Consider the following 25,546-nt stretch of genomic DNA (forward strand, 5'->3'; position numbering starts at 1 on the left):
ATGGGCATGGTGACACTTTTTGGTCTCTGTTCCAGCATGGGACTCTGGTCCAGAATATCTCCTGCACCTGCCAGCTCTGTCATGATACTGTTTCTAGTGAAACAGGTAAGCTAACTCAATAATTAATAATGGACACTATAAAAGTGGCTTCCTATCAGATAACATTTTAACCTTCACAAACGGCATGTTTTTTTCAAAAATAGTTCTGACATAACAATTTAGGTTCATTGAGAATTAGTCACAAGAAATGTAGACTGAGAAGCTGTAGAATTTTGTATTAGAACTCTGACTAGATCATTTGTTACAATTTTCTTCTATTAATGCCAATTCATAGAATGCATATATTGTGTTTATGTCCGTTTATACAATCTCTTTTCATAACAATGTTGATCAGTATGGAATTATATGTATTATTCAATTTTCCTACCAGATATCAATACTATTGTGAATCAAGATTATTTTCTACTGGTTTTCCCTGTTCTTAAAACAGCTTTGCTTTGTTTCTAGCACTATGTTTTAGCCTTTTAGACTTCTACGAGGGGTGAGCACTGAATCTCACATTTGTGAAATTCGGTGTTACTGGTTTCATTCTGTGTCTCAGCTTCTTACAGAAGGCTAGTAAAGCTGTACGTGATTTCTACTTGAATTTCTTGTAGACATCTACTAAACTATTTACTTTCTTTTTTTCTAAATCTGTAAAAAATCTGAAAGCTTACTTCTTTGTCTATATTGTCTTACAATTTGGAAGACTATGAAGTATTTAATGACAAAATACCTCAATGTAATTCACTTCAAGGAAATTTTCATTTATGTTTTTAATCATTATTATTTATTTAGTAATATCAATCTTGATCTAGATAAACTAAAAAAAATTACTAAGATGTAGTAAATATCAATTTATCTGAATAAAATTCATATATAGCTTTAGTGTACATTTCTATAAAATAAATGTACATGAGAATAAGTATAATTGACAGGCTTATTTTAAACTGAAAGTAATAAAGTATTTCTATCCACTCATACTCCATTTAGCTGAGTTACTTTCCTTAGGGTTTGCATGTATATGTGCTGTAGACTGTAACTGTGTTCCTAGCATTTTTATGAAAAAAAGTTACCAGGAGACATATATTCTGGTTTTATTAAATAGAAAATGTTCCTAATGCTTTTGTATGATTCAGATCTAGAGCTTATCTCGCATAAATTAATATGGAACTGAAACACATCTTAGGTTTGTGACACACGTTAGATCCATAGGACACCTCAACCAAAGCAATCATTCCGTCAATGCTAATAAAAAATCATCCAATTACTTCTGTGAGCTCAAAATTCTACAAGACTATAAATCACAATTAATTACTTTGTCATAGTGATTCCTGTAAGTTGTTTAAAGAAATATGTTGTATTTCTTTACATTTCATTTTTAAAGAAAGAAAAATTTACAGCAATAACTATAATAAATCACTATATCCATAATTTCTATCAAACTCCTGTATAAATATGAATAATATCAATCAGAAAAAAATAGGATCATAGCTGAAATAATAAGTAAATATTTAAGCTCTAATTTATAATTTATACCTAAAGTAGAGGGGTTTTTTTACCATAATAGCATAGTCTGAATAAATAGAAACATTTCATTTTACCATTAGCTTAGTATAAGAAATTAAAGGGGTGAAATCCTGATTATAGTGTGGTCAGTTATGATAAAAATAAATTTAAACCAGTCTGTCTGCAACCTTGGATGTTTACTTTTATAATCCACTTCCTAAATGAGAGCTTCAGGCAGTGTGATCTGCTGCATCCAACATAATTTTAAACGGTGGTGTCATCTTTGTGCAGTTTGTGAACCTTGGTGCGAGTGGGGTGCTAGGCTTGCAGGCTGAGGTTGTTCTTTTGCTGCCAGTGAAATTTCAGGTAGCCTGAAATGAAGGTAAGTCCAGTGTAGGGCAAAAGGTCACCGACATTCTGAGCTTCTGTCTTGGATGTTCGAATTTAACTTCTATGAGTCGGAAGTCCTGTTTAAATGCTAGTGGCTGAATGTCAACTGAAACTTAAAACTGAGATCAAAAGCCATGCTGAGCTGCATGCTGCCACTGCTTGAGATTGTGGTAAATTTACCTGCAATCTTGTATTTCTACCACTGATCATGCATTGTATCAAAATTTTGATAGCACTGAGTAGCCCAAAACTTAGATCATTATAAAACCTCACCGGGATTTGCAATCACAGACCTGTGTCAGATACAGAGAGCAATTTCTCGGTTCTTCTCAGAACATACCCACAGGGCTGGGCCTTCTCCCGCATGTGGCAAAAGCAGGAAAAGCCCTCGCGATCTCAGCAGTGATTGCTGTGCTCCTTACATTGACCCAAGCCGCAGACCCTCCTCTTTCTGAGACCACCTCACCCCTCTCTGAAGAATAGTAGCAACATGGACGTAAGACAGAGAGGCAAGCCTGTCTCTTTTATTTTTTTTTAATCCCTTTCACTTAGCTAAACAGACATGTGACATCAAGGTGCTTAAGGATCAAGGACATCACTTCCTTAATTTTCCCTTCCCTCTTAAGGCTAGTGCCTTATTCCCAGCCCACATACTTTGCCTTCTCACCAGACAGTGAGTAGTTCTCTCGTGCACCTAATGCAGAAGGGCCTTAACAAGATGTCCCACTGCAGAAAATACCGCAGTCTTCTGTCTGGGGCACCTGCATCAATGCCTTTCAAGCCAAGAAGGGAAAGCAAGATGATTTTCCTCATTCAAAAGCACTTCTAGCATGCATCAGCCTTTCTTTCTGTATGTGTCCTTATAGATTTTCCACAGAGAGAACGAAGACCACTGCAGACTGAATAGTCATGTATGAACAGCAAGTTTGCCTTTTTTAGCTACTTTTGGTAATCCTTGTGTAAGTAGCTGATGATCACAAATTTCTCCCATTGAAGTCATCATGGTTTACTATTGAATATCTGTTTATAATTTCCTTGATAAGGTAAATCTATGAGGATTTCTCTTAGTCTTTTAGTTTAATGATGAAAAGCCACTCCAGCACTTTCCTTACAACTTGCAAATTTATCACCGTATTGTCTGAGGTATGACCATCAGAGTTAGTCATACTATCCAGGCACAGTTGCATCAGGGACAAACACTGCTTATTAATACCGTCTTGCACTCCTTTTCAACATCCTTCCTTGCATGTACAACTCCAGAAATGTCAATGGTCTCCTTTACTGCAACTTTGTCTACAGGTGGCTCATGTCACTTCATTTCTACTACTAGACACAAATTCTCAAAAAGTCCTGACATACATCCTCCAGCTGTAACTTCTAGGAGTAAAATGTTGCATTATGTCTATCATGGTGCGTGCTCTGCAGAGGGGTTCATGTTTCTCTGTGATCTAAATGGTCCTTATTAATTGGTCATTTTCTGCTCTCCAGTTAATATCCAGTCAGCTGCAGTTTTTTTTTGATTAATAGTTTAAATTATTTTATATGTTCTTCCAACTATATTTCATATTAGCTTTTGAGGTCACCTCTTAATTTTTTGTCAGGTGCAGCTCTGATTTTATATAGACCTGATTTGGTTTTTTCATCAGAAAGCCTTATGGTAGAAACCCAAGCATCTCACAAATATTTACATCAATAGAGACCAGGTATTAGCTATCTGACCCTGCCTGCAGCTTTGCAGAGACTGACACATAATGAAGTGATATGAAACTGTCACTTATGCCTAAATTGCTCCTCACTCTTATTGAGTGAGCTTCTTGACTCCGTCAACCTTGTTTCCAGGAATGGAACCAGACAAGCAGCCAGGTAGCTACTGTGAGGCTTTCCTTGTAGTTTCTCGGCTGTTTAATGCATTTGTTTATTAGAAACTGAAGTGTTATCCCTTAAATCAAGCAGTCTTTTCTACAAATGCGTCATCTCCATGTCTTTGCCTCTTCAGATGAGGTTCACTGACCCGGGAGTGTCTGAAGAATCTCCCCTGGCTCCCAGCATTTTGAGGCCTACATGAGGGAAATGTCAAGATGGTTTTTATTTTGGAAACATGCGTTCCTTTCTCATGGCTGCTGTAAATATTCTCTCCTTATCTTGCAAGCCCATCAGAGGAAGAATAACTATAGTCTTTCTACTCCCTGGAATTTGAAGTAGGGTGTCTAGAAATTAGCTGAGAGACTAAAAGCAGAGTATTGGGCGGGCAGCAGTATACACAGCAAAAACATGCATGCGAGTGCAGTCTTATATAACAGCTAGCTAATATTCTCCATTGTTCTTGTTCTGGAAGCAAATAAATATGATTTTCTATATTTTTCCAACAAACATAGGTTCAAAGAAAAATATACAGGTGAAGCTCACAGCCATACATTGTCCTGGTTATTTATCTCAGCCCTTGGCACGTCACCAAGCTCCGACAAGCTCAGGACAACCACACATGTATGAGTTTCCAAAAAGGGTCTAGTCCAGACAAAAGGAAATTTTTTTCCCTGGAGAGCTGAAAATCATCATTTGGTATATGGATTGTTGCTTTTGGAAAACTTATATTTAGTCTGCTCTCCAAAATTTGGTTGTTTCAATTGGTAACATTTTTTAACAGTAGTGATTTTTTTATTTTTGATTGACTTATAGTGACAATTTTCTTTGACTACTTGCCCGCCTCTGGCTTCTTAAAGCCCTGGTTTCAGGAGACCAGCTGTCATATTACACAGAGACTGCTTAGGCTGATGTTCTTTTCCCTGGAGAAATAATGATCAAGTCATCATGCTGATATTGAACTGTAAGCAGTATCTAGTACTACCCTTTCTCTACTGTTTTGCTCCTAACTGGATTTTTCTTCATCAGTCCAAATCTAACATACCACCAAGCAATTTTGCATTTAACTCTTCTATTTTTAGCCACTCCTTTCCTAAACAGTAATTATCAGCTGTGGCCCTCTTAAACATCTCTGCAGTCAGTGTTGTGTGATAAATATATTTAAAGAGAGCAAGTTAAAATATGAAAGTTCCCTCAAGATGATTGCAACCTTTACAATGATAAGGTGTAGGCCACAGATGTCCACCACATCCTAAACACATCAGTCACTATATATAAAAGCATTATTAAAATCTGTGCATAGCTGGGAATTTTATTCTATTTTAACAGCAGAGCAGATTTTTTTATTAGGACTAATTTTATCGGTGGAGACAAATTTAATTCTCTACTCTGTGCTAGCAACTGTTGATCTACATCCCTGATCTTACCCTTTCATGCTAACACCTAGGTTTCCTTCCCTTCTGATTACCTGCTTCCCCATGCCAAGGGAGTGACTTAAGGTCAGCACGTCCATGCAGGGCTCCTACCTTTTCTCTCATTCCCTTTTCGAACATCACTGACAATCCCCTCAACCTTTATGTTTCTTCTGTGTGCTTCTGTGGCTGCAGTGCCATCCACGCCTTATAAATGCAGCAATCCTCTCCCATACAACCTGCCAGAATTTTTCCATCAAAGCAAGGGCCCATTTAGACACCAATACAGTTTTTTTGCTTCATTTGTGTTCTCAGCCTATCTTCACCTGGAAGAGAAGAGAGTGGGTGATAGGTCCAGTAGGATTCTGTGGATTGAGGGTGAATTTTTCTTGCTCTTGGGAGAAACTAAATGCTTTTGGAGACAAAAAGCTTCCAGAACACAACACAGGATGAGTGGACAAAAAGAAAGAGACAGAGCAAGGAACCAGTAGACCACAGCGTGGGAGCAGCCAAGAGCAGCTGGCAGCTCTTGCAATCGTGGGATGATTGATTTCCAGACACCAGAGGGGACTCCACAGAATCTGATGTCTTTAAACTGACTAAACCCAAAGTTGAGCCTGTCTTCAGGGCTACACTGGTAAAACGGAGATTGTTCTTCAAGTTGTTTAATTTCTGTTATCTCTAAACAGATCATGTCAACACAATTGTTCCAGATCATATTCTCTCCAGAAATCTAGCTTTTCAGAATTTAAAAGAGTTCTTGGTCTCCTCTGGGGTCACCACTACAACAGAAAGGTCTAGGCAAAACCAGCTATGAAAATATCTGAAACAACAACAACAAATGTACCTACAAAAGCTCAGGACATAAAAATCCATTTGTGTGAGTTATTTTATATGGAGAAAACTTTGGCATGGAAAAAATAATGCTCCATTTCACTACATGAGAAATCTTGAGGGCAAAGACTCTTCTCCCCTGTGGACACAACAGGACAGCAAAACTGTGGCCTATCCAGGCAAAAAGGGCAGCCTAGTTGGTGCAGATGGGCAAGTTAAACTAAGATATAAAATTATATTTTCTCAAAACAAAAAAAAGAGGAAAAGAAAGATATCCATGGCATGGGTGCAGCTGCTGGAGAAAGAAGTGGTCTTTGAAGTGCTGGGCAGGAATACAGAATGCACTGGAGAAAAGGTGTTAGCTAAAATAGTATTGCTTATTCATTACTCTCTTATTCAATTTTTTACTGTATTACTCAACCAGGAGCACTTGGTTATCTTTAAAAATTCTCTAAAAATAAACAGCCTTCAAAATTGTCATCAATCACATTCATAAATTAATCTAGCAGAAAAATAAATACGTGAGACCTTGGCATAAATTGACTGTAAAAAGCCTGGAAAGACTGTAAAATTTGTGAAGATAAGCACCCATTGTCTACAGGGTAGGAATGAAATGCCAGTGTTTTTGATGGGCCCTCACAGGTCCCAGCAGTTAAATATCTGTATGGATTTTTTAGAAAGGATTTTACAAAAGTTGAATAGATTTCTATGGTAATATAGCACCACGTCAACACATTTCTTGCTCAGGCAAAGATAGCAATGAAAGAAATATTGCTAATAGCTTCCCAAAGAAGGAAGGGGTCTAGTTTTTTTACCTTCCTGCTTACCTATTGTTCCTCCATTCTCATCTCTCCTCTTCTCTCCTTTCCTCTTAACTTTCTTATAATGGAAGGAAACCTGCCACAAAAAGACCACGAGGATCTAACTGATTTTCCTCATGTCCAGTATTTTCACTCACAGGCCAAAGGATCTCTGCTGGAAAAAACCACTACTGAATGGAATAAATACAAACAAGCATGCTTGAAAATGCTGCAGGAATCAACTGTAGATACTGGTAAGGAAATAAACAGCACAATAAAATCACGTGTTAAGTAACATTAATGAATATGCAAATATTCTTTTACTTGCTTTGCAAAATCGTGTGCCTGTTGGTAAGTTCTAAATGTAGAACAATCAGCTGTAATTAGACATGCAAGCATGCAAGCATGAAGTTAATGGTTCTCTTTGTCGTGAAATATATCACTAAAGGTGTCACTGAATGCCTAATCAAGTGGTAGGTGCTACACATTATTGGTCTTTTGGGTGGAGACGACCAGTTTTCACTTCCCTTTTCAGCCTGAAGGAAGTCAAATCCATGTTATTGGAAATTATGCTAACCACAAGACAACACATCATCCAGGGAGAAGAAGATGTCTCCCATTTCTACACTTTAGAAACAGAGCCATAGCAGACAAGAACCCAAAATGCATCAGTCAAGACAGAGTCTGGTTTTTGCCTAGTGAAGGCAGCTGGGGAGCTGCCTTATTCTCACAGGACTGCTTATGCATTTTGTGATACAGTCATTAGGCTAATAAGCTAAGACACAGAGACCAGGTTGCCCTGTGTTCAGCTGACACTTATAACCATTAGCTTTAAGTCCCTTATTTATTCTTCTGCCTCCATAGTGTTGGATTCTTGGCTGAAGAGCAGCGTACCTTCAGAAGACAGTGTCTTCTCCTGAAAAGTGGCAGAGAGTGGAAAGGAGTCCACACCTCCTACCTCTGGTTGAGTGCTCCAAGTTTCATGCTGTTTGGCAAAAGGGGATCTTATAATCTGTGATTATTTCACTCTTAAAAGTATGAACTCTGCTCAGCTAGATGTCTGTCTTCAGGAGAGGATGACACAGGCTTCATCTGAGTAGTTGGAGAAGTTCAAGAAGTACCTGAAAGAGAGGTGGCTGCATTCACCAAGTACAGATTAAGAGTGAAACTGTGCTTTGTATTTTGTATTCACTGACTATAAACAGGTCTCTGCCTCTGTGTGCAAGTGGTACACTCATGGTCATCTCACTTCATGGTTACCTCACTCCATCAATGGCACTGGGACATTCCAAGATGATGTTATGAGCTTTGACTCACTTTGCTGGTGGCAGAAACCTGCATTTATGACATTGCAGTGTGCAAAATTGTCAACCAGAATGTATGGTCTGATTAAGATCAATGCGTGTATTTTTCATCATTCAAAATGCATTTAGAAGTTGGAAGCTATTTCAAAGTATTGGCCTGGGATTATAAAGCAGCATAAAAAAAGAAAGATATTTTCAAGCCTAAATTATGTAATGTTTTATGTTTTAAAGTTCCTTAAACTTTTCCCAAAAATACTGAAATCTGTAACTTTCACAGACCTTTGAAAAGCAAAAGGGAAGATACACCCTGTGAGTCAAGGAAACTATTTTTAGTGATCACATTCAGTAACAGCCTTTCTCTTCTTTCAACTGAAATAGGAGTTTCTGAGAACGAGCAGTTCTGCTTGGGCATGGCAGCATGCTGAAGGAATGAATCCTCATGCTCTCCAGCCTGCGTCACTGACCTGCTCCTGAGGCAGCTGCAGCTCCTGGCAGTTGTGACAGCATGATCTAATTGCCTTAGCTTACACTGCGAAGCTGTAACAGTTGGGGAAACAAGGCAAGACCCCATTCTCATTTCTGAACGCCCATCTCCATCAGGAGCTTGATTCAGTTTTCATAGTATATGTGGGGCAGGAAATTAATTTTCACTCATTCTTCCTGAGCTTTTGGGTGTGCTTAAAAGCAAAAAAAGAAGCATACCAGCTATGGAAATGCAGCAAAATACCCATCGAGGACCACCAGAACTTAGCTAGGGCATGCAGAGATGCAGTCAGGAGCTAAGGCTTATCTAGAACTGAAACTGTCCAAAGATGTTAAGAGCAACAAGCTTCATGAGCAGACACACAGAGAAGACAGAGGCTCATTGCCAAACAGGGCAGGGAAACTAGTCACTAATAAAGAAGCACGCAGAAAACTACAGACCCTGTAGTCTTCCTTCAGTCCCCAGGAAAGCAATGGAACGAGTGCTCATAGAAAGTGTCACTAACCAAGTGAAGCTTGCTTTGACTGTGGGAAATAAGGAAGGGGAAAACACAGAAAGGTCAGACTAAGAAGCTGCCTTAAACTACAGGCTACATGACTACACTCAGAGAGGCAAGAAGGCAAAGTAATGAGTATTGCAAAGTGGACTAAAGTTTTTCTGGAAAGCAAGGGAAGCAAAGCACATATCAGCCTAGCCAGCACACTTGCAGGATAGCTTACAACTGAATCTGACAAGAAAGAAAGAGCAAGAGCAGTGAGAAGATAGAGATCAATGATCTGTGGTGAAAACCTGGTGTGCAGAAACCCTTAGCACAATGCAAGAGTGTTATATGGTGGGAAGCAGAGAATGGTGGCTTTTGGTGGCAATTAGAACTAAGCCAGATGACCCAGGAGGCCAAAAGCAGTGACACATGGCAAGATATCAGAGGGCAGTAGTTTGTAGCAGGTGATCAGGAGAACCATAGAGATTCAGAATTCCAGTTTTCATGAAATGGAGAAAAAACTATTTTTCTCCTGGCAGCCTACCCGATTCACACCTGAACAAATGTTGGTAAGATATTGGGGAAAGGAATACTAAAAATGCGCCTATAAATGTGAACAACTACACCTGTCATAAGGCAGATGGGGTCATAGATGTTCAGCCTCAAAGGTACAAGGGAATTACTAAGAAAACACATATTGTGCTCTGTATTTTAGCAGAAGCATCCCAAGAAGATGCGGGTGAGATAGCACACCACTGTCTTTGTTGCTTCCTGTATTCTTCTTCCCACGCAAGTTTCTCAAAGTATTGCTAAGTATTATGGAAAGTAAAGAGGATATACTCATCTAGTTTTGGATGAACAAAAGCATTAAAGAGAGGAGAACTTCAGCTTACGGAGAAGAAAGAGAGAAAGTAACCAAGAGACTAGTGCAGCCATTAATGCGTTCTGTTTTATTTTATCTTACTGTAACCTGGTTGCACCATTTCAGTCCTGCATTATCAAATGTTTTATATTAACCTGAAGTCCTGTGAGTGATGTGATACCTGTGGAGCTTGAAACTGAGTTAGTGTGAGATACTACCAGCTCCCTAACCTCGATTGCCCAAAGACTCAGAGGAGTCACTACCCGAGAAACTGGCAGTAATCTGAGCTGAGAACTGGTGTCACGGGGGCCATGAAAGGTGCAATATCCTCTGTTTACCAGCAAAAGATCTGCAGCATGTACCAAAAACAAGAAGTGAGAGCACAGCTGGAACCTGTTACAGCTGTACAACAGAGGCTCAGGATGATTTTGACCGATACCCTTACCTCAAAACGCAGCAGGTAAAACCTGCTGTTGTGTGGATCCAGGGAAGAAGAGCAGCAGCCATTTCTGCACTGTGCACTGAACGTTGCGGAGAGAATGCACAAAGTTTATCTGCTTGATCTTGTAAATACTCTGGAGTAGCTTGCAGGTTACCTGGAACAGTATATAATGGTTTTCGTGATGGTCCATTGTCTGAACAACTTTTTGTAACACTTCTATTTGCTTCTCTCCCCAGGCATACATTGTAATGGAACATTTGATCAGTTTGTTTGCTGGCCTTACTCTTCCCCAGGAAACGTCTCTGTTCCTTGTCCTTCATATTTGCCATGGGTGGAAAATGGTAATGTGAAAGCGGTCACTTCTCTTCAAGTTTATGCTGGGAATCCAGCTAAAGGACAGATGGTACTGGTCTCTCTTGTCCCAGTGTCCTCTAAAGCGTCTGAGGGCTTTCTTGTCTCACCTCTTTTCAGCTTTTTTCAGAATTGAGGCACAAAATTGTTGTCAGTGTTCACTATTTACCCTTTTTCGCCATCTGTAACTGTTACAGCTCCATATTGTCTGCTATAAAGTATGATTTCCAAGACTGTGTAACCCTACTGCTAGGCCTTTATTGGCAGTAACAGACTCGGGCTTCACCTTCTGAGGCTCCACTTCTGGGGTCCCCACTGATCCCAGACATGAAGACAGACATTTCTCTCCCAGAAAACTGGAATAGCCAAACAAAGCAGCAGTCCAAGCAGTCAGTCCTCCAGCAGGACATACCGCACCACCAGCAAGTGGTGCGGTGAACAAACTTTCCGAGCATCCTTTTCCTGGAGAGGGTGGAGCAGCGAGGCTCTTGGGAAGGGGGAAAGAGTAACACCTGCAGGAGCAAAACAGTCTAAGCAAACAACATTCCCTTTCTCCTAAAGAAATGCAGGGGTATTCCTACCACTGCAGTCTAGCATTTCTGAATCCTGCTACACAGGCTTTCTTAGCTACTTGTGGCTTTCTTAGCTGCATTTCTAATGCCACTTGGAAGGATCAGCTGTGTTGGAGTCCTTTAGCTTATCGGAGACTACTACAGGGTCCTTATCCTAGCTTTCTCCAGCTCACCCCACGCGTGGTTTGCTCTGTAATGTCATAATTTGTCCTTTTTTGTGCTGCTAAACAGAAAGACACCCAGCCTCTATCTAGTGTCCCAAACAACTGCTTCTGCCAACCATCTGGAACAAATTCAGCTCTTCAGAATAAATATAAAAGCATTTCCTTCCCTCCCTCCATGTAATAGAGACTTTTTTTTTTCTCTTTTTCTATCTAAATTTCTACAAAAGCAAGATGTAAGACATTGCACCAGGTTATGAGGCGTTCAATGTGTCCACAGTGAGGAACACGGTGGGCTGCTGTGTTACAGCATCACCTGGCATTCTCACCCATGCCACAGCACCTCAGGAGAAAAGGCATTAGAGACTGCACAGCTGTCTCTTTGTCCTAGAGATTTTGCAGGACTGGGGTTAGGGTTGCTTGTGGTCCCCATTTCTATTGCTGGTCCGATTGCCAAGGTTTAGCTGTGCTTGTTCTGGGACACTGATGGACTCGGACCAGAAATGTTCGCAAGCTTGAGATAAATGTACTGTGGTTTGTCATCATTGCCCAGCCTGAGCACTGACAAATTAGAGTAGGCTAGAAATGATATTTCTGATCACATTTCGTAGATACCTTCAGATTTGTTTTCTGTGCCTAGTCTTCACACAGAGCTCCTCCATCACAGCAGACTATGCTCCCAAAGCAGCTCTCTCCGTTGCAGTTATCCTGAGTGAAATAAAATAATCTGGTTGTTGCTGCAACCCTTAAATAATCTCTAATTAAAAATGGGTGAAAAAGCTCAGGTCTGATTAGAAATAAATGGAAGGCAGCTGTTGAGGACAACATCAAAAAAAAAACCAAACATCAGCCAGGGTCCCCATGGCATTCTGCTGATGTGATGGGCAAATTGTCAATTAGTATAAACTAGGAAAATGAAGTGAAAGCCAAGAAAGCTTCACCTGTTCACAGCACCTGCTGATCAGGCCCCAAAGCAGGTAAATAAAACACCAGCCACAGGTGTTTCAGAGGAAGATTATTCCCTAATCAAACCATACTCTTCCTCCTACAGTTTTGACTGCCTAGCCTGGGAAATGTGCTTCTCATACTTCATAGAACTTCTGAGCTTAATGAGGAAAAATGAATAAAGTGAGATGTAGAATTTTCTTTTGGATGTAGTAACTATGTAAATTTTGTAAACACCAGGTACATTCTAGGAATTTCTTTCTGCTAGATTACATTCCTACATTGTCTTATGTTAATATGAAAAATATATTGTGATAGACAAAAGGAAAGTGGTTTTTATTTGTTTTTTATGTGGGGGTAGGGTGGTGTCTATTGCTGTGGTGTAAGGGAGAAATCTTTAAAATGTGTGTGAAAAATGAAATCTTTATTTTGACCTTTCAGACCAAACCTCTGTTTACTTTCAGGAAGTGTAGGCAATGTACACAGAGTCTGCTTGGATGGAGGGACTTGGCAAACGAAGGAAAACTCCACAGACATTTGGCGTGACAGTTCAGAATGTTCTGAGAAAAATCATTTCAAAAAAAAAGTAAGTATGTTTTATATTCTGGTTTAATACTTTAATCTTCTTAATCCCTTCTTGAGTAACTGATAAAACATTTCTATTGAATACCTGCAAAAGATGTTCAGATTTCATTTAGATTACCAAATGGAAACCTGTTATTTTATTTAGAGGGAGCGGAGGAGGAAAGATTAAGGAGGGAGATGCCTGCTTTAGATGCCACAAATTATTTTCAGTTCAGAGTCCAGTCACATGTGCTGAATTTCTCCTAATAAAATTGAAAAAGGCTACAACTAGACAAGCAAGTAACTTCAATTCAAAGCAGCTCATCGTCTGCCCCAAATCACCGTAGTCTGCCAAGGTCAGAGAACTTCATTCCCTGCCGCTTCCTCAGCCTTTTAGCTTTCCATGAGCCGGTAACCGGTCCTTTCAAATGTAGCTAGTCACGGGTTGGAGGATTCACGGTGCAAACGCCATCCCTCCCGGTGTGATGCAGCGGCGGGGGAACGGCTCTCGCCAGCTGAATAAAGAGCAAACCGGACACTCTCACCTCGACCGCGCTCGTTGTGCTGAAGATAAACCGAAAGCAACTGCTGCTCAGCCCCGGTTGGCCCCGTCCCCGCGGAGGGGCCGCAGGTCGGTGGCAGCCGAGCTCGCCGCCACCCCCCCCCCCTCCCCGGGCTGGCTCGGGCCGAGCAGTGGGACGGGGCTGACCCTGTTCTCTGCTCCCCGCTGCACAACCGAGCAGCGACTGGAAACGGCTGCAGGAGAACGACAAAGAAGAGTAAAGCGTGGGGCTTAGCCGGGTTCAGCTTTTTGTGGCTTCTTTTGCCATAGAGTTCAGCTTAGCTGGTGTCAAAATTAAGTCTCTTAGGCAAGCACTGTTGATTATTTTTTACTTTTTAGTACTTTATCGGGTGAGCTTTGTTACTGTTTATTAATTTATTGAGTAACATTATTGATCACTTTATTAAATACCGTGAGTTCAGGATCCCCATGTGCTACTAAGTTTTTACTACACTCTTGATACAGTGAGTACATGAACTTCCAAACTCACAGTTTATTTATACAAGAGTGATAAATATTCTTAAGTACTGAGAGTTTTCCATGGCTTGTTGACCATTCTGGATCGCAAACTTCTGAGTGGGAGACACATCACTTCATCTTGTGCTACAGCAGGCAATTTCTCTGAAAGCTTTAACCAGCTTTCCTACCCACACTAAAGGTGGTTTTGTACCTACTTGTTATATTTAATGGAAAGCCCCAAGATTTTGGGAATAACCCTCTGCTAGTATCTGCACACATCAGAGGAATCAGCTTGATTCCATGTGCTTTGGTGTTGCAAAATTATCACAGCCAAGATGATAACTCATGCTTTTTATTAGGTTCCTGCCTGTTTGAATGTTTTCATGGAGTAGAGTGACTAACGGCTGTGCTATGGGAATCTCCTGCACCCACACTGCTCTCCCTGGGCACGTGCACCCTCTCCAAGAGAGTTTCTACGAGCAGGCACAGCTCACCCATGCTATACATAGCATAAATTGATTAGAGACGACTACTGGCAGGAAGAGAGTGCTAAAATCCCTGGCGCCGAGCAGTAAGACAATTCGCAAAAGCAGCAGCAAAATCACTGAAGGAAGAGACACAGGTTCCAAGGAAATCTTTGCAGGCCAAATATGGATAATACAAGTCACATACCCTGTACCTCTACGTCCACTCTGCAGAGAAGCTTTTCTCGAGCTAAATCAGCAATACGAAGAGATGAGAGAGAGACATAGCAGCTAAACAGAAAGACTTAGCAAGAATAAATGTTAAAAAAAGTGAAGTGGAAAGGTGTGAGTGTCCCCCTTCCTCCTCTGAGGTCTCATTTGTCATTCAAAGACATTCTGGAAAACTCTAATTTAATAATTTTGATTTTTTTTCTTTGAACTCATGTCAGAAGTCAGTCTATTTCAGTGACTCTAGACAGAGCTGACTCTAAAGTTGTACGGACACAACTGGTCCGTAACTGTCCCCAAACCACACACATAGCAATTGCGCATGTGTGTACAGGTGGAGTGAGCTGATCTCTGCAGATATTAAACCTCCAGGATCCATTTGGTGCATGTAATCATGGCAATGATTAGCTGCAAATCGGCCTGTGAATGGTGTTTGCGCAGGAGCAATCTGGAAATGAGACCGTGAGTGCGTTCGAACTTGAAAAGAAACGAAGGCCATCTGCGAGTGTCTCTGTCGCGCAGTGATTTCATGAGGCAGCGCAGGGAGCAGGCAGCAGAAACCTCCCCTGGCTGCCTCGCAACACAAAGAAGTTGGACTCCAAAGTTTCTGAGCTGTGTTCGTGCTCTGCACGCCTGCCTGCATATATAACACATTTTTCTTCTTTGTTCCTAGGAAGAAGAACATAAATTGCTTACTACACTACAGCTGTTGTACACTGTAGGATATTATTTTTCACTCATCTCACTTGTATTAGCTCTCCTTATACTTTCTTTACTCAGGTTAGTACAAATTTACATACGTTTTGTAAGTGCAGACCACAGCATGCACATTCTTCTTTTCATGTAATTGAATTTATTGCTTAGCTTCAGATGTAAATAGTTTGGTATTTTCCTAATAAGCATCATAAAAGCAATTCCTAAGCAAAATCCATTGATGGCAACCATATGATTATAACTATTTTTTTAATTTCTGCAAATTAAATATATTCCAGAGGATTCATACACTGTTTTTTCTCCCACAGAAAACTTCACTGCACAAGAAACTACATCCATATGAATTTATTTGCATCTTTTATCTTGCGTGCCACAGCAGTTCTTATAAAAGACACTGTATACCACCGTATTTACTCCAAAAAACCTGATGATGAAACTGGATGGATATTATACCTTAGTCCTGAGGTTACTTCTTAGTTCATTACTAATAGTAAATATGTGCTGCTAGTGGCTACAACAGTTACAGCTTTGGAAGTTTGCCGTATGGTAGAAAGTGTTCAGATGTTTGTTAGCTGAGAAATTTTGCTGATAAAGCTTGGAGTAATCAAGAAAAAAATCCTGATTTGATAAATTGTAATAGATTGATTTTGTATGAAACCTTGTATAGAATCAACAAATTAATCAATATTTATGTTTAGAAACATCCAACTAAGCAAAACAGCTTACACCTGTAGTTTCTAGGAAGAAATCTATACATTATTTAGCACTTATAAAACACTATATTTATTCATTCTTCATATGCATAACACAACGCAATGCACACAAATCTTACTTTCAAGACAATATTATAAAAAAATGTATTTGCTGTGAAAGAACACTATGAAAGAAAAAAAATAGTTTAAAGGCGTTTCTGTACTAGGAAGATGTGTGAATTTTCTTACACCTGTTTAGACAAAGGAATAACAACATCTCTTATTGGCGACCGCTGTGGAGGAATTATACTTGTACGATGTTGACCACTGTGGATAAATTACACTTGTATGATGTTGAATTAGTATAGTTTGCCCATGTCAACAACCAAATTTACCTTTAATAGCTCATCAGTAAAAGTTCTGAGATGCTGATCGTGACAAAGAGCAGATACCCCACCCTACACTGTCACTGCCTCTTCCTACTTGTCACCTCCACTCAGACTCTCTGACAATGTAGAAATCTTCACTGTTGCGCTCCCCTCCCGCCTCACCCAAGCAGCAAGGACAGCCTGGTGAGACAGGTGACTGAGCCACAGTGATATCACAACCACGTGCTGGTTTTAAAGCGGTTACTAAAGTAACAAGAGAAAAACAGGATTTATCAGAGCTTTTACGTATTAATAATGATTCCAAATCTCTCATTTCTGCAGATTATTATCATTTGCAGGACTGCCCAGTTTTTCATGCATTACTCTGTTGGGGCAAATTATTTCTGGCTATTAGTAGAAGGAATTTATCTGCATGCATTGTTGATAACTGTTGTCCTCTCTGAAAGACGACTGCTACAGACATACATTGTGATAGGATGGGGTAAGTAGAGAAGACTTTCCAAGTTCTTGATTCTGTTGTACTTTTGAGTTGGTGGTGGATACTTTGTAACAAAGAAAAAGTCGGAACTCTTGTTTGTTTGTTTTGAAGTGGATGACTGTCAGTGAAGGTATACCAGCAGTCATACTTTCAGTGCAGTTCAGCTTAGCCTGCAGATACAGAAAATGGGTGAATCGTTTCCTAAGAAAAGAGAAGCCTAGTGCCCAGAACAAGAAGAAATTTGGCTATATTTGGCTGTATTTTCTGTCATCACTGAAAATTATGGTACTATCAACAGCTTCATTTTCTTCCTTTGTAATAGAGCACCTAGATAGCAAAGCTGTCTAAACTTTAACAATTTTCTTTATGTGTTCACCTTCTGAGGTCACCTTGAAGTTCGAAAGTATGCTTTAAGTTAGAGGACAATCAAGAGCTGCATGATTCAGGCCTTATATTTCAGGCATTTTTCATGGAATAAAGACAATGTAAAGTTAGTTACAAGCATTTGAAAAATTTTCTGTGAACTATGTCATGTAATCTGACATTTACATTTGCTGCTTACTCAAAGAGCAGAATTCTGTACCTTGCCTGGACAAAGCAGAAAATCGAGGTTTCCCAAGACCCAATAATAATCTAAAATCTGCCTGTACAACTTACAGCCTTTGAAGGTTTTAAATGAAGATAAAAAATGTGGTCTTAGACAATATGTAGATTTGTTGCAAGAGTTATTGGTTAAAATCCAGTGGCCTGAGTTAAGGAGGAGGATAGGATGGATGGCCATAAGAACTTTTGATTGTAAAACTTTCATCAGTGTATGGTTTTACAAGCTGATTCACTATCACCACATCTATGCCTGTTGAACTGTGTTGTCAACCGTGAAACTGTGTATCCAGGACTATGGGACTATAGTGTATAGCCCACTTAAAAAAAAAAAAAAAAAAAAAAAAAAAAGGCAAAAGTGATTTTTATAAGGATTTTATTGTGGTGGATGATTATGCTGTTGTAAATCAATTATTCCATATTTGCTGTGCTGTACTGCTTGCTAAAATTATCTACCAAGGATAAAGAGGTGTGATTTTAAAGGGGTGTTTAAACTCAAACAAAAATAGCTGAAGCAAATGGCAGCTAAGACTGAAATTTTAATCCTTACAGTTGGAATGCTACAACATTTATGTGTTCAAAGGAAATGTTTTGCTTATTGTTACCAAGGCTGTTAGTTTGACAGTAATTCATGTCATTCAGTTTTAGTTGTCTAAAAGTTGTTCTAGGCTCTCTCTGTAACAATCACATGGAATTAAGACAGTTCATTTCTCTTTGGCATCTACTTTACCTGTTGAATTCTGAAATGGAAATTCGATAGCATTTAAAAATATAGCCTACTGGAGAAATTCTTAGAAGTGAATTTCAAATAAGGTCATTTTTCATGCTTTTCTAGTATGACTGTATTAATTTATTAACAAAGAACCATTGCTGTAGAAAAATGCCAATGCTTAAAGCAAGATCCAAAACAGGACTTCATTACCTAAGATACCACATAGGGGGAAACCTGACCAAAAAAAATCCAAAAGCATGGTATAAAACCCTGTTGAAGTATACAATAAAACTGAATTTTGGGCAAAACTATCTGGCCTGAAAGAATAAATATCCATTAAAAAACCCAGAAAACTTAATTCTCTTTTATAGAAATGGCTGGTATTTACTACTACTGACAAGATTAGAAGATATCTGACTTTTGCCTCTCACAGAATTTGAACCAGGTTCTGAGTACACGTGAGGGTATTGCATGCTTTGTTCTGAAGATGTCCGTACAACAGATTGCTTCACTTTATGCATTGTGTAATCTTGCTGTCAGAGAGTACTCAGGCTCAGTAATTGTGGCAGTGGCACATTTAATTTTGGAGTATTTAATCAGTTAGTTACAAGTGAACGTAACACAGTTGACATTGTGCAGGTTTTTTTCCTTTTGTTAATGGTAAGAACACCTGTGCTCTTTTCTTTTTTTTTTAGTTTTAAATCCAAAATTCACTGATCTCCTAAAGGCCTTTTCTCACTAATTAGCTTAACTTCTTATTTATATTTATTAGAATTACTACTCAGGTGGGACATCTGGCACCTATCTTACAGACATTTGTAGTACCACTGCTGCTGAGCCAGCATGGGGTAAACCATGCTTACACCTACTGAGACACACTGCTCAGCTGCTGTCCAGGAACTACACTTGGTAAGGTCACCTCATCCTCTCGGGTATCATCTCTACCCGTGGGACAACCTCATATTCCCCTGGGCGTGTAGCTTCCTTCCCAAGAGGTCCATGCCCTGATTGTTCTCTCAGACCTACTTGTTGCACCAATGCCATCTCCCACCGAAGTGAGACCTTTTCTATCTCTTTCCCCTTTTTAAGGACTCAGAGGTCTATTACCTCTGAGAATATTTTGCTTCTGGCCCTTTCCCTATATTGCCACACTCCAGCTCTCCTCGTGACCTTGGTTAGTGTCCTAGAATCCTAAATATATCCTGTTCTGGCCCCAGTGACCCATACCTCCCTTCCTTTCTGCCACATCCACCAGAAAGTCTCCTGCGTATCAATCATCCGCTTTTGTAGCTCACAGGCCTTGTGCTTGTGATTGAAGCTTGTGCCAGAACATTTGTAGACAACTGGAATAGTGTAGCAATCCTTAATTTTGGGATTTTTTTCAGTCTGCAGTGTATGATCTCCAGGAGGGAGGGCTTGACAATAGGGGAATGGGGACCGCAGATTATCTTTAAGGGGTCCAGGAAAGGTAAGGCAGGAAAACAAGCCTTGGTCAGTTGTTTTAATTAACTAGACAGAGTTCCATGCCTCCATTGAAAACTCCCAGAATCACAAAGTGTTAGGGGTTGGAAGTGACCTCTGTGGGTCATCTAGTCCAACCCCCATGACAAAGCAGGGTCACCTACAGCAGGCTGCACAGGACCTTGTCCAGGCAGGTCTTGAATATCTCCAGAGAAGGAGACTCCACAACCTCCCTGGGCAGCCTGTTCCAGGGCTCCGTCACCCTCAGAGGGAAGAAGTTCTTCCTCATGTTCAGCTGGAACTTCCTCTGCTTCAGTTTGTGCCCATTGCCCCTTGTCCTGTCGCTGGGCACCACTGAAAAGAGCTTGGCCCCATCCTCCTGACACCCACCCTTCAGATATTTATAAGTATTTATTAGGTCCCCTCGCAGCCTTCTCTTCTTCAGGCTGAACAAGCCCAGCTCCCTCAGCCTTTCCTCGTAGGAGAGATGTTCCAGTCCCCTCACCATCCTCGTAGCCCTCCGCTGGACTCTCTCCAGTAGCTCCTCATCTTTCTTGAACTGGGGAGCCCAGAACTGGACACAGTACTGCAGATGGGGCCTCACTAGGGCAGTGTAGAGGGGGAGGAGAACCTCCATCGACCTGCTGCCCACACTCCTCCTAATGCACCCCAGGATCCCGTTGGCCTTCTTGGCAGCCAGGGCACACTGCTGGCTCATGGTCAACCTGTCATCGCCCAGCACTCCCAGTCCCTCTCCACAGAGCTGCTCTCCAGCAGCTCCACCCCAAGCCTGTACTGGTGCATGAGGTTGTTCCTCCCCAGGTGCAGGACCCTGCACTTGCCCTTGTTGAACTTCATCAGGTTCCTCTCTGCCCAACTTTCCAGCCTGTCCAGGTCACGCTGAATGGCAGCACAGCCTGCCAGTGTATCCACCACTCCTCCCAGCTTGGTGTCATCAGCAAACTTGCTGAGGGTACTTTCTAACTCTTCATCCAGGTCGTTGATGAAGAAGCTGAACAAGGCTGGGCCCAGTACTGACCCCTGGGGGACACCACTAGTTACAGGCCTTTCAGGTTCAGCAAATAAAAGTGTTAACAGCTGGTGCCTTAGCTGGTCTGTGAGGCCTCAAGTACCAATTATTTTGAATTCTCAGGGTTGGGAATTTAGAAGATTTGGACAGGTCAGCAGCATTTGTGTGCATATATATGTATACGTTGGTCTTAAAATGCAAGTTTCAACTATACAATGAAATTTAATTTTGTATTTGAACTACAAATGGGGAATGCCAGGATCAGGTTGATTATTGTGCAATTCTAAATAGAAGGCTGAAAAGCATATGTCTTTGCACCATGCACTACTGTAGCATATCTGTGTTTTGTCTGAACCATTCTGCAAGCTTGGTTGTAATTGACTCCTTTTCTTTTCAGTTGTTCCTATCCTGTTTGTGGGCCCTTGGGGAATTAGCAGGTCAAAACTGGAGAACACAAGGTAGGCTGCTAAATCAAATGTGCCTTAGAATACTGGCTTTCTCTTTGCTTAATTTTTCTGGAAGCCCTGGACAATAATCGACACAAATATTGACTAGTAGATTGTGGTAAGATTATACAGCAGCTACTAATACTTGTCACATTTTCTAGGTTCATTTTAGTACTGTTACATTAAACTACTTATAGGAATTCCTGGATTTACTTATGCATGAATCCAGAAATAGAATGAACATTCACTGTTCCTGAAATGGAAGATATTACATCCAATATTCATCCACTTACATGAAGCAAATAGTCAGCACAAACATCTTCATGGAGAGCATCTTGTTAGTAAGAAAAGGAGATCAGTGCTTTTCTTGGAGACCACCTACACTTTTTTTTGATTAGTATTTTTTTTGATTAGTATTCACTGCCATTTTGAAAAAAAAGGTTTTATTATAGAGGATAATGACAAAACCTGATATTCACTAAAAGCTGATACTAAATGAATGCGTTCAGTATTTGGTGAATGAATCAGTAACTTGCACTACTAAGCATCAGTTTTCCAGGCTTCTGATCTTCAGTGATGCTCTTAATGGCACCACATAGACTTCGGGGTTTATGTATGATTTCTTTTGTTCCCCTTTTTTATTCCTGGTTTCTAGAGAGTTTTGTTTGGAGCGCCAGTATAGTTATTAAGCAAGCGCATCAGGAGCCACATCACAGTTACAGTCTCATGGAGTTAGAAGTTATGTAGACCATAAATGACAAGCCAAGATCCTACAGAATTAGCTAATTAGCCGGCTAATTAGCAAGAAGGAACATGTGCATAGGACAAAATAGAAGGTTAGAGCAGAAGAAAAGGAGACAGCTTCAAGGAAACAGTATGCATACTTTTTAGCAGGTCAAGAACCATCATCACAATTCATAGTTTACCCGTTTCCAGTTTCCAGTTCCAGACAGAATCACAGAATCATGGAATGATTTGGGTTGGAAAGGACCTTATAGATCATCTAGTTCCAACCCCATTGCCATGGGGAGGGACACCTTCCACTAGACCAGGTTCCTCAAAGACCCGTCCAACTTGGCCTTGAACACTTACAAGGAGGGGGCACCCACAGCTTCTATGGACAACCTGTTTCAGTGCCTCACAACCCTCATAGTGAAGAATTTCTTCCTTATATCTAATCTACATCTGTTCTTTTTCAGCTTGAAGCCATCACCTGTTGTCCTATCCCTACATGCCCTTGTAAAAAGTCCCTCTCCAGCTTTCCTGTAGACCCCTTCAGGTAGTGGAAGGCTGCTCTAAGGTGTCCCCACAGCCTTCTCTTCTCCAACCTGAATAGCCCTAACTCTCTCAGCCTTTCCTCCCAGGAAAGATGTGCCAGCCCTCTGATCATTTTTGTGGCCTCCTGTGGTCCCACTCAAACAGGTCCATGTCTGTCCTGTGCTGAGGGCTTGAGAGCTGGACATAGGACTCCAGGGGGGTCTCACCAGAGCAGAGGGGCAGAATCCCCTCCCTGACCTGCTGGCCACGCTACTGGGGATGCAGCCCAGGAGACGGTTGGCCTTCTGGGCTGTAAGTGCACATTGCTGGGTCATACTGAGCTTCTTGTCAACCAGGACCCTCAAGTTCTGCTCAGCAGGGCTGCTCTCAACCCTTTCTCTGCCCAGCCTTGAGATTGCACCGACCCATGTGCAGGACCTTGCCCTTGGCCTAATTGAACCTCACGAGGTTTGCACAGGTCCACCTCTCAAGCCTGCCCAGGTCCCTCTGGATGGCATCCCTTCCCGCCAGCGTGGCGACCGCACCACTCAGCTTGGTGTTGTTGGAAAACTTGCTGAGGATGCACTCAATCCCACTGTCCATGTCACTGACAAAGATGTTAAACAGCACTGGTCCCAGTACTGACCCCAGAGGAACACCACTCGTCATGGGTCTCCACTTGGACATCGAGCCCTTGACCGCAATTCTTTTAGTGCAACCATCCAGGAAATTCCTTATCCACTGAGTGGTCCATCCATCAAATCCATGTCTCTTAAATTTAGAGACAAGGATGTCATGTGGGACAGTGTCAAATGCTTTGCTCAAGTCGAGGTAGATCACATCAGTTGCTCTTCCCTTATCCATCAGCACAGTAACCCCATTGTAGAAGGCCACCAGATTTGTCAGGTACTATTTGCCCTTAGTGAAGTCATGTTGGCTGTCACCAGTCACCTCTCTGTTCTCCATATGCCTTAGTGTAGTTTCTAGGAGGACCTGCTCCATGATCTTGCCAGCCACAGAGGTGAGACTGACTGGCCTGTAGTTCCCTGGGTCTCCCTTTTTTCTGTTTTTAAAACTGGGCGTTATGTTTCCGCTTTTCCCATCAGTGGGAACCTCACCAGATTGCCGTGACTTCTCAAATGTGATGGATAGTGGCTTAGGAATTTCATCCACCAATCTCCTCAGGACCTGCAGACGCACCTCATCAGGTCCCATGGTCTTGGCCACCTTCAGGTTCCTTAGATGGTCTCAAATCTGATGTTTTCCTACAGTGAGCATTTCTTCATTCTCCCAGTCCCTGCCTTTGCCTTGTGAGACTTGGGTAGAGTGGCTGAAGCATTTGCTGGTGAAGACTGAGGCAATAAAGTCATTGAGTACCTCAGCCTTCTCCATATCCCAGGTAACCAGGTCTCCTGTTTCCTTCCAGAGAAGGCCCACATTTTCCCTAGCCTTCCTTTTATAATGGACGTAGCTATAGAAGATTTTCTTGTTGCCCTTGAGGTCCCTTACCAGCCCATTCTCTCAGCGCTTTAGCTTTCCTAACCTGATCCCTGGCTGCTCAGACAATTTCTCTGTATTCATCCCAGCCTACCCGTTTTTGCTCCAACCCCCTGTAGGCTTTCTTATTGTGCATGAGTTTGTCCAGGTGTTTTTTGTTCATCCATGCAGGCCTCCTGCTGTTTTTACTTGACTTTCTCTTTAATGGGATGCAATGCTTCTGAGCTTGGAGGAGGTGAGCCTGGAATATTAATCAGCTTTCTTTGGCCACTCTTCCCTCCATGCCTTTATCCCGTGGTACTCTACTGAGCAGGTCCCTGCAGAGGCCAAAGTCTGAAGTCCAGGGTAGTGAGCTTGCTGTGCGTCCTCCTTGCTGCCCTGAGGAACTGGAACTCCACCATTTCATGGTCACTGCAGCCGAGGCTTCCCTTGAGTTTCATATTCCCCACCAGCCCCTCCTTGTTGGTGCGAACAACAGGATAGATAAATTTGAGTAGGATGAATTCCATTATGAAGGTTTGGTACCATGTACAGTTGTGTGGATCTAAAGACTGAGTTTACTAGATAGTTCTGAATCTCTCAACATTCTGGTGGAAAGATCTTCAGAATAAATACAATTATTGCAGTTGTTGGTGAGACTCCTCCTAGTTTTATTCCATTTCTCCTGAGTGCCACCTGAAAAAATTGAACTTTGTCAACTTCCTCTTGCAATATGTACATAGGTTATGTAAGCTTTCTGATTTTTTTATGTGAAAATAATGTCATTATATGTTACTTTTCAGGTGCTGGGGAACAAATGAACACATGGGGATCTGGTGGATCATCCGAGGACCAATATTGGCTTCCATTGCAGTAAGAATAATTTCATCTGTTCCTAACATCGTGCACAAGTGTGATTGTCTTTTGTGACCCTTTCTCCATGTATAATCAAATTCTTGGACTAGAAAAGATGAGACAGAAAAAAAAGTAAATTAGGTTTCTTACTGTGGGTCGATGGGCATAGCTTCCTTTCTTTCTATAAACAACAAAGATTTCAGTCTCATCCTCTCAAAACACTGCTGTTTATCTGTGCAGTGAATTCTGCACAGCTCCATCTACATCAAAGATGGAGTCTTTTGCTTCTCATATTTTTTACTTCTCATATTTTTACCCTCATTTTCTCAATGAGCAGGCTACTTAGGACAGAGCACCACTGAAAAGCTCCAAATTCTCTACAGAGGAAGATCTTATGATTACAACGATGCAGAGAAGTAGCAACAGAAGTACTGATAGTCATGCGCAGAAAGCATTCACCTAATGAAAAAAAAAGCATAGTATGACAAGACTGAGTTATGATTTTTTTTCTTAAAGAAATGCAAATGAGTGTACACCTGAAATGTGCTGATAATGAAGAGATGGAAATAGCATGATCAAAACAACTCATGAGGGCATGATTATGAACACAGAATTTTGATAGGTGGCATTGTGGTGTGTGCCCAGAATACCTTATACTCTCATGCAGTCAGCAGGGCATAAAAGGATTAGAGGAATAAGTGATTTGTTAGCTA

The 25,546-nt window shown here is 41.1% G+C and overlaps 1 protein-coding gene across 1 annotated transcript in view; it reads left to right on the plus strand.

Annotated features, from left to right (window-relative positions):
• The window catches only part of GLP2R (glucagon like peptide 2 receptor), a 36,354-nt gene continuing 10,808 nt past the window's right edge, over positions 1–25,546 (plus strand). The window contains exons 1-9 of the mRNA XM_075441129.1: positions 1–105; positions 7,005–7,098; positions 10,654–10,758; positions 12,911–13,036; positions 15,401–15,503; positions 15,746–15,902; positions 16,840–16,999; positions 21,197–21,257; positions 24,782–24,851. Coding sequence (XP_075297244.1) covers positions 1–105; positions 7,005–7,098; positions 10,654–10,758; positions 12,911–13,036; positions 15,401–15,503; positions 15,746–15,902; positions 16,840–16,999; positions 21,197–21,257; positions 24,782–24,851 — 981 coding nt within the window. The remainder of the gene's footprint in view (positions 106–7,004; positions 7,099–10,653; positions 10,759–12,910; positions 13,037–15,400; positions 15,504–15,745; positions 15,903–16,839; positions 17,000–21,196; positions 21,258–24,781; positions 24,852–25,546) is intronic.

The sequence above is a fragment of the Opisthocomus hoazin genome, chromosome 21 (assembly GCF_030867145.1).
Source record: "Opisthocomus hoazin isolate bOpiHoa1 chromosome 21, bOpiHoa1.hap1, whole genome shotgun sequence".
Lineage (NCBI taxonomy): Eukaryota > Metazoa > Chordata > Aves > Opisthocomiformes > Opisthocomidae > Opisthocomus > Opisthocomus hoazin.